The sequence below is a fragment of the Ictalurus furcatus genome, chromosome 7, assembly GCF_023375685.1.
Source record: "Ictalurus furcatus strain D&B chromosome 7, Billie_1.0, whole genome shotgun sequence".
In the NCBI taxonomy this organism is placed as follows: domain Eukaryota; kingdom Metazoa; phylum Chordata; class Actinopteri; order Siluriformes; family Ictaluridae; genus Ictalurus; species Ictalurus furcatus.
In genome coordinates, this window is record NC_071261.1 from 11,493,953 (window position 1) to 11,511,487 (window position 17,535).

The 17,535-nt window shown below is 38.2% G+C and overlaps 1 protein-coding gene across 2 annotated transcripts; it reads left to right on the forward strand.

The window, feature by feature from the left end:
• The first annotated feature begins 91 nt into the window (after nt 1-91).
• LOC128609700 (Y+L amino acid transporter 2) lies at nt 92-15,449 on the forward strand. 2 transcript variants are annotated; one of them, XM_053628393.1, is made up of 10 exons: nt 92-4,603; nt 6,023-6,540; nt 10,055-10,180; nt 11,046-11,190; nt 11,433-11,556; nt 12,018-12,121; nt 12,360-12,456; nt 13,551-13,700; nt 13,791-13,974; nt 15,042-15,449. In XM_053628393.1, the coding sequence occupies exons 2-10, from the start codon at nt 6,024-6,026 to the stop codon at nt 15,134-15,136; spliced, it is 1,542 nt and encodes a 513-aa protein (XP_053484368.1). In that variant the 5' UTR covers nt 92-4,603; nt 6,023; the 3' UTR covers nt 15,137-15,449. The 2 variants fall into 2 exon arrangements, with proteins under 2 accessions (XP_053484368.1, XP_053484369.1); XM_053628394.1 differs by lacking the exon at nt 15,042-15,449 and having other exon boundaries at nt 13,882-13,974.
• The last annotated feature ends 2,086 nt before the right edge of the window (nt 15,450-17,535 follow it).

Sequence of the window (17,535 nt, forward strand, 5' to 3'; positions counted from 1 at the left end):
AAAAACATCCTTGTGTATGCAGCCTTATTAGCCTGCTGAACTTCTTGAAGGTTGATTCATCCATCAACCTGAAATGGCATTCTGTTTTTCCCATGTTGTACAGTTATATTATGACGTAAAGCATGGGGTGGACAAATCATTATTTATTCACTAGCTACCAGGCAAGTGAGTTCTCCAATGTTATGCTTGCCTGGCTAAAAAGCTCAAGTACACCTTGCTGCAGAACCAGAAGTCCAGGAGGTGGACTGGACCTGATCCAACTCCTCCTACTTGGGTGTCTCAGGCTGGATAAATGTTTGTACAGCATCTCGTGGGTTATTTTTAGACTTCTAGGAGGAGGCGTTGGATTGTTTGGTTCTGCACTAAGCAGCAACTAATTATAACATAACAATTTAACGTGGCTAATTTTGCGCAACGTGTTTATCGCCCGCCTTATTTGTCTTTTTCTGATTTGGTGGGTGAGTGAACTAAGGAAAACCCTCATGACCATTAGAATTAACAGGCAATTAGCGGTGGGAGATCTGACCAAAAAAAGTATCATATGATACACACATACATACCATTGAAATGTATCAAACCGAACAGACGAACAGCTAGCAATACAGTTTAAAAACCTTTTAAAAATACTTTTATTTGAAGTCAACAAAAAACCAAAAATAATATTTAAAAAATACGTAGCATGCATTTCAGAAATGTATTGCCATCAAATCAGATACTTCATAATTTTATTATAATTATTATTATTGTTTAAATATTTATTTAAAACATTTTTTAAAAGATATAATTTATCAAATATAACGAATAAATAAAATCACATTTTATAATTTTTTTTTAAATATAAAAAGATATCACGATACCTGCGATATCTCAGAAAAGACTACTGTGATCTAATATATCGCAATACCGATATATCGTCATATCGCCCAGCCGTACAGTGAATGGAAAAACTGATCACTTGGAGTTGTAATTCGCTTGTCCTGCGCTAGTGATGTGTCCACCCTGTAAGCCAACAGCATCGCTACCATGTTCCTCTGAATTCCGCTTGACTTGTGGCATGCCTGAATCATTATCGTAACGCTGAACCCTTCTAGAGGGAACATTTATGCTACTGGATTTTGAGTGTTTTATTTTCAATACCCATCATGTCCGTTTGGTGTGACACTGTAGAATGTGTTCGTGTTTACAGCAGCGTTTTTCCCGCGTGGATTTTTGTCTCCGTGAACTCCACCTGACCTGGCGGGATCTTTTCCCAACTGGTTTTGGCACTTTCGGATTTCTAGAAACTTCTTTTTTTTGCATTGGGTTGCTTCAAAATGGTCACTATCGACAATTTATTTTTATTGTTGCACTGAAGATGATGGGCTTGCTAAGTCGCTTAGCTTATTTTTGTTGGTTAGGTTACACTTGAAATGAACACTGGGTTTGGATTCCCATCTGCTTCGATGTGCCTGTAGGCGATGGTTCTCATTACTATTTAAAGAAGAGTAAGTATTTGATTATTTGCATGGTATTAATAAGTGATACACTAGACAGTATCATCAGTGTACTTGGGTATTATGTTCACATTAATATTTGCAGAGTATTGTGCCAATTCAGCATAGACATTGATCATGAACGTGGATCAAGGTGTCAAAACATCACAACGTTGTATTATTGTATCCTGTCTGTAGGGTGAATAAAATTTGTTTTGTTTTTTTAAACACAAAAGAGCTGTGCCAAACTGAACATTGCCTTAATGATGTAGATGCTAGGCCTAAAGGAAGAGGATTATTTTTTGTCATGACAGCATTATTCCTTTATTTTGTTGTATCTCTAAAAGTGCCATCTCTTGCCTTCTTTCTGTAAAACTAAATGCTGTCATGAGAAACCGTGTGCACATTACAAACGATGCCTAACAAATGTAGCAACATACAGGTGTCAGGAATGCGGTCTGTGTACAGTATGTGCTCTAGTATGAACGTAGTGAGAAACTTCCCGAGACTGTTCTGTGTTTTATTAAAATGTGTAGCTCTCCATTAAAGTTTCATCTGCTTTCTTTTGTCGTTCAACTGGAAATACCAGCAAGCGCAAGCTTGCCTAAGGTTTCAGACTTTACCTATGCTGCGCTCACTCTTAATCAGTGTGAAAGCAACAGCATGCAGTGTCCTAGAGATATGACTGTATGATGGACCAAAAGGAGGCAAAAATAATATACATTCCCTTCCAAAAGTATCGGAAGGGCAAGACGAATTCTTCTGCTTTGGGTTTGAGATCAAAAGATGAATACAAGACGATCGATCATTTATATCAGTTTCATTTCCTGATATTTATATCTAGACGTGTTAAATAACTTGGAACATGGCACCCAATTTTTAGGCAAGCAAAATTATAGGAACAGAATTGAAAGTAAAGAACACTTATTATTTGGTTGCATATCCGTTGCTTGCAATAACTGCATGAGACCCACTGACCCACAGGCTTGTACTGCAGCTTCTTTCAGTTTTTGATTGTTACAGGGGATTTCTTCCTTCAGTCTCCTCTTCAAGAGGTGAAAAGCTGTTCAGTTTGGGTTAAGGTCTAGTGATTGACTTGGCCAGTATAAAATCTTGTGGCTCGTCTCTGTATTTCTTTGTGAATTCCAATATGGCTTTCTGATTCTTACTGCTGATGAGTGATTTTGCATCTTGTGGTATGGCCTTTGTATTTCTGCTCTTGAAGTCTTCTTCAAATGGTAGATTATGCTACCTTCACCCCTGCCCTGTGAAGGTTGTTGGTGATTGTTTTGGGGTTTTTTCTTCACAGTGTTTTCCTCTCAATGTTTGTCATCAACTGCTGCTGTTTTTCTTGGTTGACCTGATCAATGCCTGGTTGTTAGTATATTCCAAATAGTTGTATTGGCTATGCCCAAAGCTTGTGCAATGGCTATGTTAGATTTCCCCTCTTGGCTTCAGAATGGCTTGCTTTTCTCCCATAGACAGCTTTCTGGTCTTCATGTTGGTTTATCCTTTTTAATAACAAAAGCCGTCTTCACAGGTGAAACCCAGGGCTTAAGCCAAGAGTAGACATTCAGAGCTATTAATTGTTTAAATACACCTGGGAAACATGAAACCAGTATTTTATTTTGGATCACTTGAAAAATGGGTGGATACAATCCAAAGGTGCCATGTTCCCAGTTGTTTAACATGTCTAGATGTAAATATAGATATTTTATTGATCTCAAACCCGAATGTCTTCAGTGCAAAAAAAAAAGAAGAAAATAATCCCTGCCGCTCCAGGACTATTGGAGGGCACTGTACATAAATGTATAAAAGTTATAGCGAGAATTGCTGTGTAGTACAAAATTTCCAAACAAAGTTTTATTTCATTGTAAGGTTGGATGATTACTATTAACTTTTTTTTTTTTTTTTTTTTTAATCTAAGAGGTCATACTTTTTATCCATTTATAGTTACTTTTAATGCCGTGGAATGTCCGCAGAACAAATTGGCTCCTGTGATCACTTACGTTTTAGCAGCTATAAACAGTTGTTCCCTCACCATCTGTTCATCTTCTATACCAATTTTCCTTCAGGATTGCGGGGAACTTGGAGTCTATCCCAGGAGGTATGGGGCACAAGGCGGGGTACACCCTGAATAGTGTTCCCTCACCAGCCTCTCTTATTTCTTTCTCTTGAAGTTAGTAAGACAGAAACGAAGATTGTCATGTTACAGAGAAACCACAACATATAAATACTCCCCTGTCCTGAAGACTTTCCCGTGGCAGAAAACCGACTCCTTCCATAAACCTCACAGTAACCTTCACTAATCAACAATTGCACAAGCTTCTACATCCATTTACATGAAGTGTCCGCCAGCCAACTTCTTACTATAGAAATAAGAACATAATCGTATCACGGCGCACTTCATGAAATAGTTATACCATTACAGATAATGACATCATATTCCCATGAATACTGGACTAACAATTTAGTCGTAAAAATAGCCCTTCGGAACATGGCAACGTTATTTAACATACCTCATAACCCACACCCCTTAACTGTAGCGTTTAGTAGCTGAGGGGTTATACAAATAAATCTAAAAGTCACGGTAAATATGTTCAATTTAAATTTAAGGTAAACACGGTAAACACTCTCTTCTAACTGCCATTGCTGGACTGAATGAGTTTACGGAAAACGTATTGCATAATCTTAGCATATAATCCAGAAGTTTAAAATTGAACCCATTTTGTAGTTACCTAATTATAACGTTCCAAACCCTTCCTATAATAGTGAAATGATCGTTTATAGTTGAGTGTGAGCCCCAACACTATTACAGGAAGACAGTCTCTCTCTCTCTCTCTCTCTCTCTCTCTCTCTCTCTCTCTTTCTCTTTCTCTATGTTTATCTCTCTCTGCCTCTGTTTGACTCTCCAAGCACAGGCATCCAAAAATAAACAGGGGAACTTAAGGAACTGAGTGTCCTCAGTGTATAAAAACACTTTGCTGTCTGTGATTGCAGCACCATGCACGCTCTGGTGCTTAGCTGAGCCTCTGGATTGCTAAAGAAAAAAATCTGCCTTATTCATCTACACAGTTCTACTCTGCATTAGTTAACTCTTTCTACTGTCATTCACCATCGGAGCGTTAGAGGTATGGAAGCCATGGTGTCATTCTTTGACATGTTTTAGCGCAACTTTTCGAATTACTGCATGTTGCACAATCTGCTGGCTCACTTCATGGTTGCTTTCTATTAAAAGCTAATTCTAGCTTGTTCGTTTGTATCAAAATAATACAAGTAGCAACCGTTCTCAGAATTTTTGGTCAAAAGCACAGAATTTAAGCATGTTTAAAAAAAAATAATAATAATAATATAAAAAAAACCTCACACTTGTATCAGAGATTGTGTCTAAAACAACAAATAAATCAAAACCTTTTTGATTCATAAATGTATTTATTTTATGAAAATACATTGCAGGATGAACCAGTTTTAGACCATATATTTTTAATAAACACACAATAGTTACATCTAATAATAATAATAATACTTTTTTTAAAGGTTCCAACAATTTTTTTTCCAAAAGAAATTGTAGTCTAGAAATCTAAAAGGATTTTTTTGTTTGTTTGTTTGACACTTGAAACTCCACAGCAAACAAAATATTGTTTTCAATCTAGAACCATCTTTGGCCTCTATATAGAACCCTACATAAAACATACAAAATCTTGAATACTTAAATGCTTTTTTGTTGTTGTTGTTGTTTAACAAATAGGCAAAAATATTCATCTACAACCCTAAAACTGTTCTTTGGTTTGTACACAGCAAACAAATTAGGGAAAACCTTAACACTTCTATGTTGAATGATGTAACAAATAGGGGGAAAATATTAATCTAGAACCCTAAAAAAGGGTCTTTCATTTGTCCTTTGGAACCCCAAACCAAACAAAAACCAACATTAAATTGATAACCCTCCTCAGATTGTGCTTATGTGTGAACCCTTCAAGGTCTAATGTAGAAACCTACTATAAATTGGGGGGGCGATTAAATCTAGAACCCTACCATAAAAGGGAAAATATCTCTAGAACCCTAAACATGCTCTTTGGAATGCGTTTCTGACAGATCCTTGAAACTTCTGTAGAACCTTAGTTTGTGTCTCTGTGGAAACCATTAAGATTATAAGGTAATAATGAGAACCCTACAACTCACCATACATTTTTTTTCCTTCATTTTGTAAAGGGATTTTTGTATCACTATGCAACATAGGGTTTCCTTTTCAGAAGGTTCCAAGTGGAACTGCTTTAGGTAACTAAGAACTAATCGAAGTACCTTCAAAGGAACCCTTTTCTCTAACAGTGAGGTAGGTTTCCTTTCAGAAAATGTTCCCATGTTCATTTTTAGAAAGTTTCTTACCATTCAAAGAACCACTGAGGAACCGTTTTTTGTTTGTTTGTTTGTTTGTTTGTTTTGTTTTATTTTACTTTGAAGATTTTGTGCAAAACAAATTTATAGACCAAAATTTGACGGTCTGTACTCTTGTAAATATAGTCCTGATTTCATGTCCTCTTGTTGTTCAGCATGAAACAGAAACTCTTGGACATTCGCCGAGCACTTTGCCCCTCGTTTAGGGCAGACTCGGACCCAGAACTGAAAGCACCGTCGGGTCCGGATGGCCAGACAGAGAGAATGGTGATGAAGAGGGAGATCTCTCTGGTCAACGGCGTATGCCTCATCGTGGGAAACATGATTGGTTCAGGGATCTTTGTGTCGCCCAAAGGCGTTCTCCTGCACAGCGGGTCTTATGGCCTGTCGCTGCTCATCTGGGCACTTGGGGGCTTGTTCTCTGTCTTCGGTGCCCTCTGCTATGCCGAGCTTGGCACCACCATTGGCAAATCAGGTGCCAGCTACGCCTACATCTTGGAGGCCTTTGGTGGATTCCTGGCCTTCATCCGCCTCTGGACATCAATACTGCTGGTCGAGCCGGCGAGCCAGGCTGTCATCTCTCTTACGTTTGCTAACTACCTGGTGGAGGCATTGTACCCGACATGCCATCCTCCATACGATGCTGTGAGAGTCATAGCCGCCGCCTGCATCTGTGAGTCAAAGGTTCTTGTTTTTTCGTGTTGTTGGGCATTTTGGTAAACAGTTTTTTCCACCTAATTATGAATATAAACCTGTTGAATTTAAGCTACATTGGCTAAAATAATTAAACTTTCAAGATTTACATTACTTTACTTTCACTAAAATAATGCCACAAGATGCTATAGCTACTAGAAATGTTAATGTTATCACACTGATCACTGATGTTAGCTAGCTTTCAGCTTTTGATGCTCCAAGCAAACAAAAGATGAGCTTACGTAGAGGACATAAAAGTATTATAATTCTTCTCACTTTCAAGTTAAGTCAAATCCAGCATAGTACACATGGGTGTGTCATTGAGTCCATATATGGAAATGAAAGCAACTCTGTGTTTTGTCTTTTGTACTATGTACAAGAATATGGGAGTGTCTTTTAAGTGACATTTATGCATACTCTTGAATTTTCACTGATTTTGATGTCCAGCTAGCTAACATAAGCTAACCTGAAAAAAATTTCTTACAGGATTTTCAGTCATTGTTCATTTGTAGTCATAAATGTTAATAATCTACATTGCTAACTTTAGCCAGCTATGTAGCAATTGCTAGGTAGCGATAGCTAGGTAGTCCATCATGAGCTAATCTGACAGGATTTCCAAGAGGGTTTTTTAGTCATATTCATAGATTGTAATGACCTTAATGGATAACTTTAGGCAGCTAGGAAGCATTAGCTAAACTAACAGGATTTACTGCTAACATAAGCACACCAGCTAACCTCACAGGATTTTAAGAGGATTTTAAGTCATATTAATCAATCCTAATCAGCTGTCTAACATGAGCTAATCTCATAGGATTTTTAGACATACATGTTAATAATATTAAATGTTAGCCAGCTGGGTATTTACTGCTAATATAAAACAGCTAACATGGCATTAGTCCACTATCTAACATGAGGATTTCTGAGAGGACTTGTTAGTCATATTCATAGATTGTAATGATCTTAATCCAGATTATTAGCTAATGATGTAAATCTTTTCTGGATGACCAATCTGCTTCAGTTTCTCACTAACCTAACAGGATTAACATAAGAACTATAAGTGTTAATACACCTGTCTGCTAGCTCGAATCTGCTGTCTAGCATGAGCTTTCTCTGACAGGATTTCTGACAGGAACGTTTTAGTCTTATTCATTAATTGTAATATACCCATAATTGTTACAAATTATGAATATGAATGTTCTTATTTTGATTACCAGCCTTACAGACGTTTCAGAGCAGAAATGGGATTTGTCTGCAGTTTGGATGAAACTCTGCTCTTCAGAAATTCTTTTAAAATAAAAAGCAGGTCCAGCAAGTTTTAATCTTGCTTCTGATGTGTCATTGTCAGGTGTAAGATTTTATCAGCATGGCATACAAGGAGTAAATGCTGTTAGTCACTGTTACATCCGTGTGATTAATCTTGCGGCAGACCATTTCATGCTTTTGGAGATCCCCTGCTCATCCCCTGGTCACTTCCTAACACTGACCATTATTGTGTACATCACTGTTCTTAAAAAAATCAAATAATTTAAATAGAGAGAGCAACAAACGGGCTTTTTAAACTGAACAGGATTGTAAAAAAAAAAAAAATCACCATTAGGTAGTTTATTTCTCAGGACTAGTCATTTGGCAAGAGCTGTTCCATTGTGTTTCTGGAAACCAGGCCAATCTATTATCGCAGTCTGAATCTTTTTTTGGGCCTCATGACTGTCTGCGTATCCTTGACACAACTAGTTAGGAATTTAGGTGAAAGAGTAGCATGTGATGCACTCGTCCCAGGTCTAAACAAAGTTCACGTGGCTATCTATCTTTCCTAAATGTGGACATTTTCCTTTTGAATGCGTCAACCGCATTTTCAGTGGCTTGGCCCTTACCAGTAACTACAGAGTTTCCGTTCTGATGTGTAAACACAGTCGAAAGCACACGTTCATCCAAACACATGACGTATGTCACTAATGTGAGCCAGGATTTGTTTTTTGGAGAAGTGGTTGCTGAGCAGCCACCCGCCCCCCACCAATAAATGCACACACACAGGAAAGAGAAGAAGAACTGGCGTTATGCCAGTATGCTATTATTCCTGAACAAGTACCTCTGAGCAGAAACAGACAACACCCAAAATGATAGCTGCAGAGTAGCGGTGCTCGATAGAGATTAAATATTAATACTGAGATTACATATTGCGAGTGTTTTTATTATGTTTTCTTTCCACTAGTGAACCCGTGCTTTTTAGACGGCATTTAGTTGGGTGTGGTTTGAGCAGAAATGGGCCGCTGCTTACATTATGAATGGGGAAAGCTGTATTGCTCAACATGGTGGTTGTATTACGTCCCATTCCTCAGCAAAAAGAGATAATCTTGTTGGTAGCCACAGTAGCCGGAGCAACCTGAGGGGCTGAGTTATTGGAGCCAATAACTACACATCCTTTACACCATTCTTGTTGGATCTTGTGAATCTGCTTCTGGTTTATTAAGTAGATAGGAGCCTGGTTGCCAAGATGGCCACCTAATGAATGTAAAGGACATTAAGTGTGTGTGAAGATATCGGCAATGATGTCTCGTAAGTCAGCTGTCACATTTTGATTTCTACAAAGTAACTTGTAGAAACAGTTTGAGACAGACGTGGAAGACAGCACTCTGTCCAAACATTTGAATCAAATATGAATCTCCGAATCCCGCCTTTTTGGGTTTTTTTTACTTTTTGAACATACACAAATTCTTACTTTGAAGGTGATTGATCAGGCAGGACGATGGCTGTACATAATAACACGTGTAGGGATTGGTTAGAGGGCTTGTTTGTAAATTCCGGCCTTCTGGCCTTTATGTAGTTATGTATTTTAATATAATATAAAATAAAAAGATCTTTATAGATCCTAATGGAAATTCTTCGGGGTTTTGTTTTGTTTGTATTGTTTTTTTTTTTTGGTTTTTTTTTTGGTTTTTTTTTGGTTTTTTTTTATTTTAGCACCAGTGGTGCAAAGCTACAGCTGATCCAACATCCTGGTATGAACTTCCTTCCATCCATTTTCTGCACCGCTTAATCTACACAGGGTCATGGAGAGGCTGCAGACTTTCCCAGGGGACTTGGGGCACACCCTGGATGAGGTGCTAACCCATCGCAGGGTACAATCGCGCACACATTCACACGCTACAGACTGTTTGGAAATGCCAATCAGCCTACAATGCATGTTTTTGGACTGGAGGAGGAAACCGGAGCACCCAGAGGAAACCCCCGAAGCATGGGGGGAGAAATGCAAACTCGGTGCATGCGGGGAGGAGGCGGGAATCGAACCCCCAACCCCTGGAGATGCGAGGCAAACATGCTCCCCTGCCATGAATTTGAAAAATAAAATCATAATAATAATAATAATAATAAAGGGAAAACTGAAGACCTACATCATGACTTTCCCCTTTTTTTCTTCTAGGTTCTTGCTTCACCTGTCCTCTTGACTTCTCTAAGATCTAAACTCAATCTTAAAAGACTCTTCCTTTCCGTCTCAGGTGTGCTGATCTTTATAAACTGTGCCTATGTGAAGTGGGGAACTCTGGTCCAGGATATCTTTACCTACGCCAAGATCTTGTCCCTCATCCTCATCATTGCAATCGGTGTTATAAAAATAATTCAAGGTATGTCATTTCGCTGAAATGCACCAATCACATTTACACTTGGAACAATTTTGCCAGAGAGAAACTAAGATACACAATTTTCCACTTACGCCAAATGTAGTCGATCAGCCAAGACGTGCTTGGTGTCCGATATTCATTTCCTTAGGTCTGAACTGAAGGCTGATATAAATTTTCATTATTTCTTATTTATCTCACCCAAACTTGAGCATGATATTTTCAAAAAATTAGGTTAGGGCGGCTGTATATTTTTGGATTTTGCGTTTCAAAACAGCTAGCTTCAGCTACCTTCCATCAAAATCAAACATTGTACGTTTAACATTTTTTTTCCACCTTAGTTTATTTGTTTTAAAATCTCTTGAAAAATATTTTACCTTTTGTTTTAAATGGTATCGTTTCAGGATACACCCTCATTTCGTTTTTACATTTCAACTTGTTTTACGTTTTGAAGTTAGTTAGTTAGTTAATTAAATTGTAAAATAGAGATATATTTTCATTTTTCTTGCATTTATGAACCATGGGGGTGCAAACGTTCACCTTTAAATCGGACACATTTGCTATCAGTTTTAAAAAAAACATAATTTACTATATATTATATATTTCTGTTCAGTTTTGTGTTAATTATTTTTAGCATTTTTCCTCTTTTTTTAGTAAAAATCATTTTTATGGTCATTTTAAGCTGAAAAGGTTAAGAAAGTTCATCCACTCAAATTCCCTTTGAGAACACTCCTGCTTCTCCATCTAGCAGCATACACTTCTCATATTTATTAGGTCAGAATGTGCTGAGATCCTAAGCAACATGGAATGGTTACCGTTTTGGTAAAAACATTGCGCAGAATTTCTTGAATATTAATGTTTCATTTCACAGGAGAGACACAGAACTTTGAGAATTCATTCAAGGGCTCCTCCATGGAGGCTGGGAGCATTGCACTCGCGCTCTACTCGGCTCTGTTCTCCTACTCCGGCTGGGACACGCTCAACTTTGTCACGGAGGAGATTGTGAATCCAGAGAGGTATTGATTTGATAGAGAATTTTTAATGAAATGTAAACCACTGATTACATTCTGTCATTAATTATGACACCAAAAGTCAATCATTTCATGTGAAAATAACATGTTTGATAGACAAATAGAAATTCATGGTCATGGAACTGATCACGCGTAGAAGACTTGAGATTTCAGCAGTCACATAGCAGCAGTTGAATTTTAGCCGTCCACTGACATTTTAAGTCAGAGTTTCCTTATTTTCCATACAGGAATTTACCCCTAGCCATTGCCATCTCCATGCCAGTTGTATCTATCATCTACCTGCTGACAAATGTGGCATACTACTTGGTGCTGGACATACCTTCCTTCATGGCCAGTGATGCAGTCGCAGTGGTGTGTGCCAGTACAAAACTCTATAATATATACTGTATATGCCTTTTGTGTCATCTCCACTGTAATATGCATCCCTGCAAATAACTCTGACATTGCCTTATTTAAACCAGTTCATGAGGATAGAGAACTTTTCACATTTCACTTTCAACTTTTTATAATACTTTTCTTTTTGTAGATAAGTTGAATAGTAAAAATAGAGGTAAATGGGCTTTTTCCATCCAGAAACCAGGGGGGGTGTAAGCGTTTGCACTTGACTTGATACAATATTGCATCCTCTGATTCCCTAATGATTTCTTTGTTAAAGCGTTCCTTAATTCTGATACAAACTCTACTATTGTTGGACACCAAAAAAAAAAAAGATACTGAATAGATGGATCAGATTTAGGAGATTACGTTCTGAATGCAGATCTCTAATTGACCATCTGAAACTCTTTTTTTTTTTTCCCCCCCTCCTTCTACAGACTTTTGGGAATCAGGTACTGGGACCCATTAGCTGGGTTATTCCCATTGCCGTGGCTATGTCCTGTTATGGAGGACTGAATGCCTCTATCATTGCTTCCTCCAGGTGATTGTCTCTGATTATGCTCATTTGTAATGTGACAATAATTACAGCTACATTCACAAGTACCTTTTGGCCTTTAATTAGAAAATAGTTGTAGATGTAGATGTGCGTGCTGGTAACGATCATTTACACAGTGAAGACTCTGCATTTTGTTTCCAATTTCAATCAATCCTGCTTTGTGTATCCCAGAAATAACACCTTCAATTTGCATCTCAGTTTCTGAGTGTACTTCTTGTGGCAGGTTGTTCTTCGTGGGGGCGAGAGAGGGCCACCTCCCGATTAGCCTGGCTCTGATTCATTCTGACCGCTACACTCCTGTTCCTGCACTCCTCTTCAATGTAAGGCTCGCCCTACACTTTTCTCTGGTTTTACACTGTATGAGTCGTAAAGGTGTTGCAGCATCAGGAGAATTTGTGTCCTGGACAACATGATTGTTGTACAAGCTCCAACTCCAAGATGTCTACTTAGAAACCAAAGCCACAGATTGGACTCCATAATTTTCACAGTTTGCTGACTGTCCCAAAACCTGTACTAAACATTGGGTGCCAAATATGTTATGTACAAGTAATGGTGTACTTTAAAAAAAAAATTTATTACCATACTATTTAGTGTAGGAGTACATGGTACAGAGGAGTTGAAGCTATCCACTGTCTACTAGTTTTCTGAAATATAAATAATTCACTGCAATCATCATATTATTTCTCTCATATCTAAGCAACATTATAACCAAGATACTCCAAAAACGTATAGTAAGCACAAAGCCGTTTCCTGACTGGTCCATGTGAGGTTAAAATGCTGCACCAGCTTGAATGTATAAGCCTGACATGGTAAAAAAATAATAATAATCTGGAGCCCATAAACCACTAAGATTAGATTATAATATATATCAAATGTGTTAAAGATTTTCTGATGATTTTTTCATAACAATATATATGCACAGCACAGATTATGTCCTGCTAATGTCTCATAATATATGCTAAAGAGGCAATCTTCGTTTATTTTTTTCCCATATGATCCCCATTTTTGGCATGTTAAAGGGTAATGGTCGAAGGGTAAGGTATAGGGCTGAGACATGTCTGTCAAACTAACTGTTTTGAAGAGGATTTTGTTCAGTGAAAAGACTTGTCACTGCCTGTTCCTCATTGCATAGCTGTTTTGTCACCACAAGGGTGTACAATTTCTGGTCATTTGTAACATGTGGAGCTGCATAACGCCATTTTGTTTTTCCGTTTGCTCCCATACATATCAACCCTAAACCTTGTAAATTGAGGTCCTTGTGGACCATCCAACCTAGAGAAACACCATTTCGTTTAAATATCCATCCTTTTGGATTCCTTATTTTTCATGTGGTGGGGCAAATTTTGCATAAAAATTTCATAAAGTCAACTTTTAAAGATTCCAATTTCTAACTGGTGTGTGTTTATGCTTACAGGGTGTGATGGGGCTGATCTTTTTATGTGTGGAAGATGTATTCCTGCTAATCAATTACTTCAGCTTCAGTTACTGGCTGTATGTTGGATTATCTGTGGCGGGACTTATCTACCTTCGCTTCACACAGCCAGACAGACACAGACCAGTGAAGGTAACTAATCAATTGTCTGACTAATGTGTCGGATTTGTCATTTTTTTGTTTAAATTTATACCTCTGTCTTTTCTGGCTTCTCTCTTCCAGCTGACATTGCTCATTCCCTTCATCTATTGCTTGTGCAGTCTTTTCTTGGTCATCGTGCCCCTCTATAGTGACACAATCAATTCCCTCATAGGAGTAGCCATTGCATTGTCTGGTGTACCTGTGTACTGCTTCTGCATCTACCTGCCTGAGGAGAAGAGGCCGAAATGGTTCGGTCAGCTCAGTGGTAAGAATCCTGATTCTGTTTATTGTAGATTTGCAGCATTAGTCTGAGAAAAGTATTTGTTTAATTTTAGCACCATAATATGTAAGACAATGATGATGATGAAATCATATGATGGTGATTTAACATTTATGCTTACGTTTATTCGTTCGACTAATAGTTTTAAACTCAAGCCCAATGCAGTGTAATTGAGAGAGACAGAGAGTGTCTGTGATCCTTCACAGAGTGAATGAGTGTATAAGTAGTTCTTGAACAGTTTAATGATGAAAAATGCCAAACTCTCTGTTGACAGCTAAAGGTTTGATTTGTAATAGCATTAGGAGCTGGATGATTTCAGTTCTCAGAATTGTTCACCAACCTGATGACATTTTGCCTCAGTGCCTCTGAAGTAAGCATCTTAAAAGGTAACACTTTGTTAACCACAAAGTTACCTGCAAGGAAAGGGTTTGAGATGACCTTCGAAGGTAACAATCATTGCAACGTTGCCAAGATTTTTGCTATATTTGGCCAATTTCCCTGGTAAAGTCCCACAACCAAATTTGCCCAGACTGCTTGCTGTACCTGAGGCGATGCACAAAATTATGGAATATGCTTGCTGGGCAATGATATATACTTGTGTGCTGCCTTTAAAAATTGGCCAGATTAAAATATATACTGGACTTCTGAATAGTCCATAGCATTGCCACCTTGTTCTCAAGCAACACTGCCTCTTTAAAATTGATGCTTGGTGAAGGTTAATATTTCCTCCGCTCCATTCAGTGAAGTCTGGCTAGCTCAGTCAGTAGAGCATAAAACTCTTTTGCTTGTATTTTCTCATTTGTAAGTCGCTTTGGATAAAAGCATCTGCTAAATGAATAAATGTAAATGTAAGTCTTCTCAGACCATCTAGATGGAAGTGCTTTCAGTTGAATACTGGCAGTAAGTTTGAGCTTTAAAAAAAAACCATAACACGAGCAGTGCCAACCATGTTGCAGTTCTCAGTACTCCTGCAACTGTTTATGTGCTCCTGATAGTTTGTTGACCCTGTCTCGTCTTTCTTCCTGCTCTCACGCCATCATGTTCCGTGCCAGCCGCCATCACAAAATACACCCAGATCATGTGCTACTGCTGTCTAACTGACCTCGATGTTGAGCCAGAGAAGTTGGCTGAGAACAAGACTCAGTGATCTACAAAAGAACAGCACACAGAACAAGTTCTCTACTTAAAGACGGCATCGATTTTTGAATGACGTGAACGTTGGCACCATGGTGAACTTAAAAGACGATGGTGTCCAGTGAGAAGCTGTAAAATTTGTACGTATCAATCGTTTATTTTCATTTATTTGCATACATGCATACACCACGTCTTCTTTCAATTTGTACTGTGTGTTTGAAGTAATGTACCGAGAATGACATGAAGAGAAAATGCAATGTCTATCTTTATTCTTTAAGATTGTAATGAAGTTATGGTGCATTTTTGATAAATGTTCCTCCAAATTATGTGCTTAGTGTCTCTCATTACTCATGTTTAGTCCTCATTTAATGTAACTGCTACTTTTTTCTTTCTTTTTAAATTTAGCACTTGATCATGGAATATGTGGCTGTGAAAAAATTCTGGAGTCCTAAAATTCTGTTTAAAAAAAACAACAAAACCCAATCTTTATTAATTTTGTTATGACTAAAGTCTAATTCATCCGGGAAGTGTGTAAACCAGAGACCAGTCAGCAGTTTTGAGGGACGCAAGCAAGTTTGAACTGCTCTGCATAAAGGAGGAACTTGCAAAAAAAAAACTTGCAAAAAAGCAGCAGCCAGAGAACCAAACGAGCCAAAATGTTTAGGCACACAGTGACTCAGCACAAGCACTTGGGTAACACTAAGATGACACTATTGACCTCATGTTAAGGCAGGAAACATGCATTGTAAGAATACTCCCAAATGAGGATTGTGAAAACGCTGACCTAGAGCACATCCTCATAAAATCTATTATACTTCTCGAGATATATATTTTAAACATACACTCACTGAGCACTTTATTAGGAACTCTATACTAATAAGGGTAGGGCCTCCCGTTGCTCTTTAAATAGCCTCAATTCTTTGTGGCATGGATTCCATAAGATGTTGGAAACATTCTGGTCCATGTTGACATAATTGTATCACGCAGTTCCTGCAGAGTTTCTAGGCACACTTTCATGCTGCGAGTCTCCCGTTCTACCACATCCCGAAAGGTGTTCTATTGGATTCAGATACGGTGAGTGGGAAGGTCACTGAAGAAGAGTGAACTCCTTGTCATGTTCATGAAACCGGTTTGAGATGACTTGTTTGATTGCTTTGCTTTATACTCAAATAGGCTGTGGCATTCAAGAGATGATTGATTGGTATTAATTGGCCCAAAGTGCACCAAGAAAACATTCTCCACACCATTACACCACCTCCACCAGCCTAGACTGTTGACGCAAGGCAGGTTGGGTCCATGGATTCATGCTGTTAGTGCCAAATTCTGACCCTACCATCTGTGTGTCTCAGCAGAAATTGAGATACATCAAACCAGGCTATGTTTTTTCCCATTTTCAACTGTACAATTTGATGAGCCTGTGCACACTGCGGCCTCAGCTTTGGATGATTAGATAATTAGATGAATGCCTAGGTGAACAGGTATACCTAATAAAGTGCCCACTGAGTGTACATGTCTTTATCTACCGGCAGTCATCTATAGGGACATGTGTGGTAGAGCACAACGAGACATGGAAACAACTCCATACATGGTAAATTCCATTGTAATGCTAACTACATCTGCGTGATCAGTGATATTTATTTATTTATTTATTTATTTTTGCTATTTGACAGACATAAGCCAAGACCATAGACTTTCTCGCCTTTATAGATGTTGACCTAGTGGTCAAAATGGGACAAGAAGTGTTAATGGAGTCCCATTAGGGAGGGAATCTTGCTGCCCCATACTCACTCTATGGAGTAGGGGAAGTGAACAGGACAGTTGATCTACATTACCATGTTTGTCTCTGACAGTGGTGATGGGAAACACACCTGGTGTATCAAACACAGTTGAATTTCTTTTCTTTGTTTTTTTTTAAAAATCCATTTGTATGCAAGTTATCGTACATGTTAATTAAATGTCTACAAATCAATGATTGAACATTTTTTTCTCGGTTAAATAACATGGTTTTTAATCTAATAATAATTAGACTCAGATTCTATGGAATATAAGTGTGGTAAAGCATTAGAACCAGCACATTTATATAAACCTGTGATTTGAAGCTGCAGCTTATATCTACAAATGTTTACTGTTTACCAACCAGAAACCAGAATTCAACATTGCTGTGGTATAATTACAGTTCATTTATGATCCATGGCAGGTCAGATTTTAAAGACGTGCTATTAATATGCCTCCAGTAAATCTTCCTATTGAGGGTATATTCCTGCCTTGTATTCCTGGAATAGGCTCCATATCTGCCACAACACTGACCAGGATGAAGCCATCCATCCATCCATGAATGATACAGTAAGCTTGCACCACCTCCTGCTGGAAGAGAGTGAAGGAGAAAGCACACCCCAAAAAGGAACAGACACG

Excerpts from the sequence above, each read along its gene's own strand:
- LOC128609700 (XM_053628393.1), top strand. The coding sequence starts at position 6,024 with ATGAAACAGAAACTCTTGGACATTCGCCGAGCACTTTGCCCCTCGTTT. Across the intron at positions 10,181-11,045 it reads TGTTATAAAAATAATTCAAG|GAGAGACACAGAACTTTGAG; the intron begins GTATGTCATTTC and ends TTCATTTCACAG. Across the intron at positions 11,191-11,432 it reads GAGATTGTGAATCCAGAGAG|GAATTTACCCCTAGCCATTG; the intron begins GTATTGATTTGA and ends TTTTCCATACAG.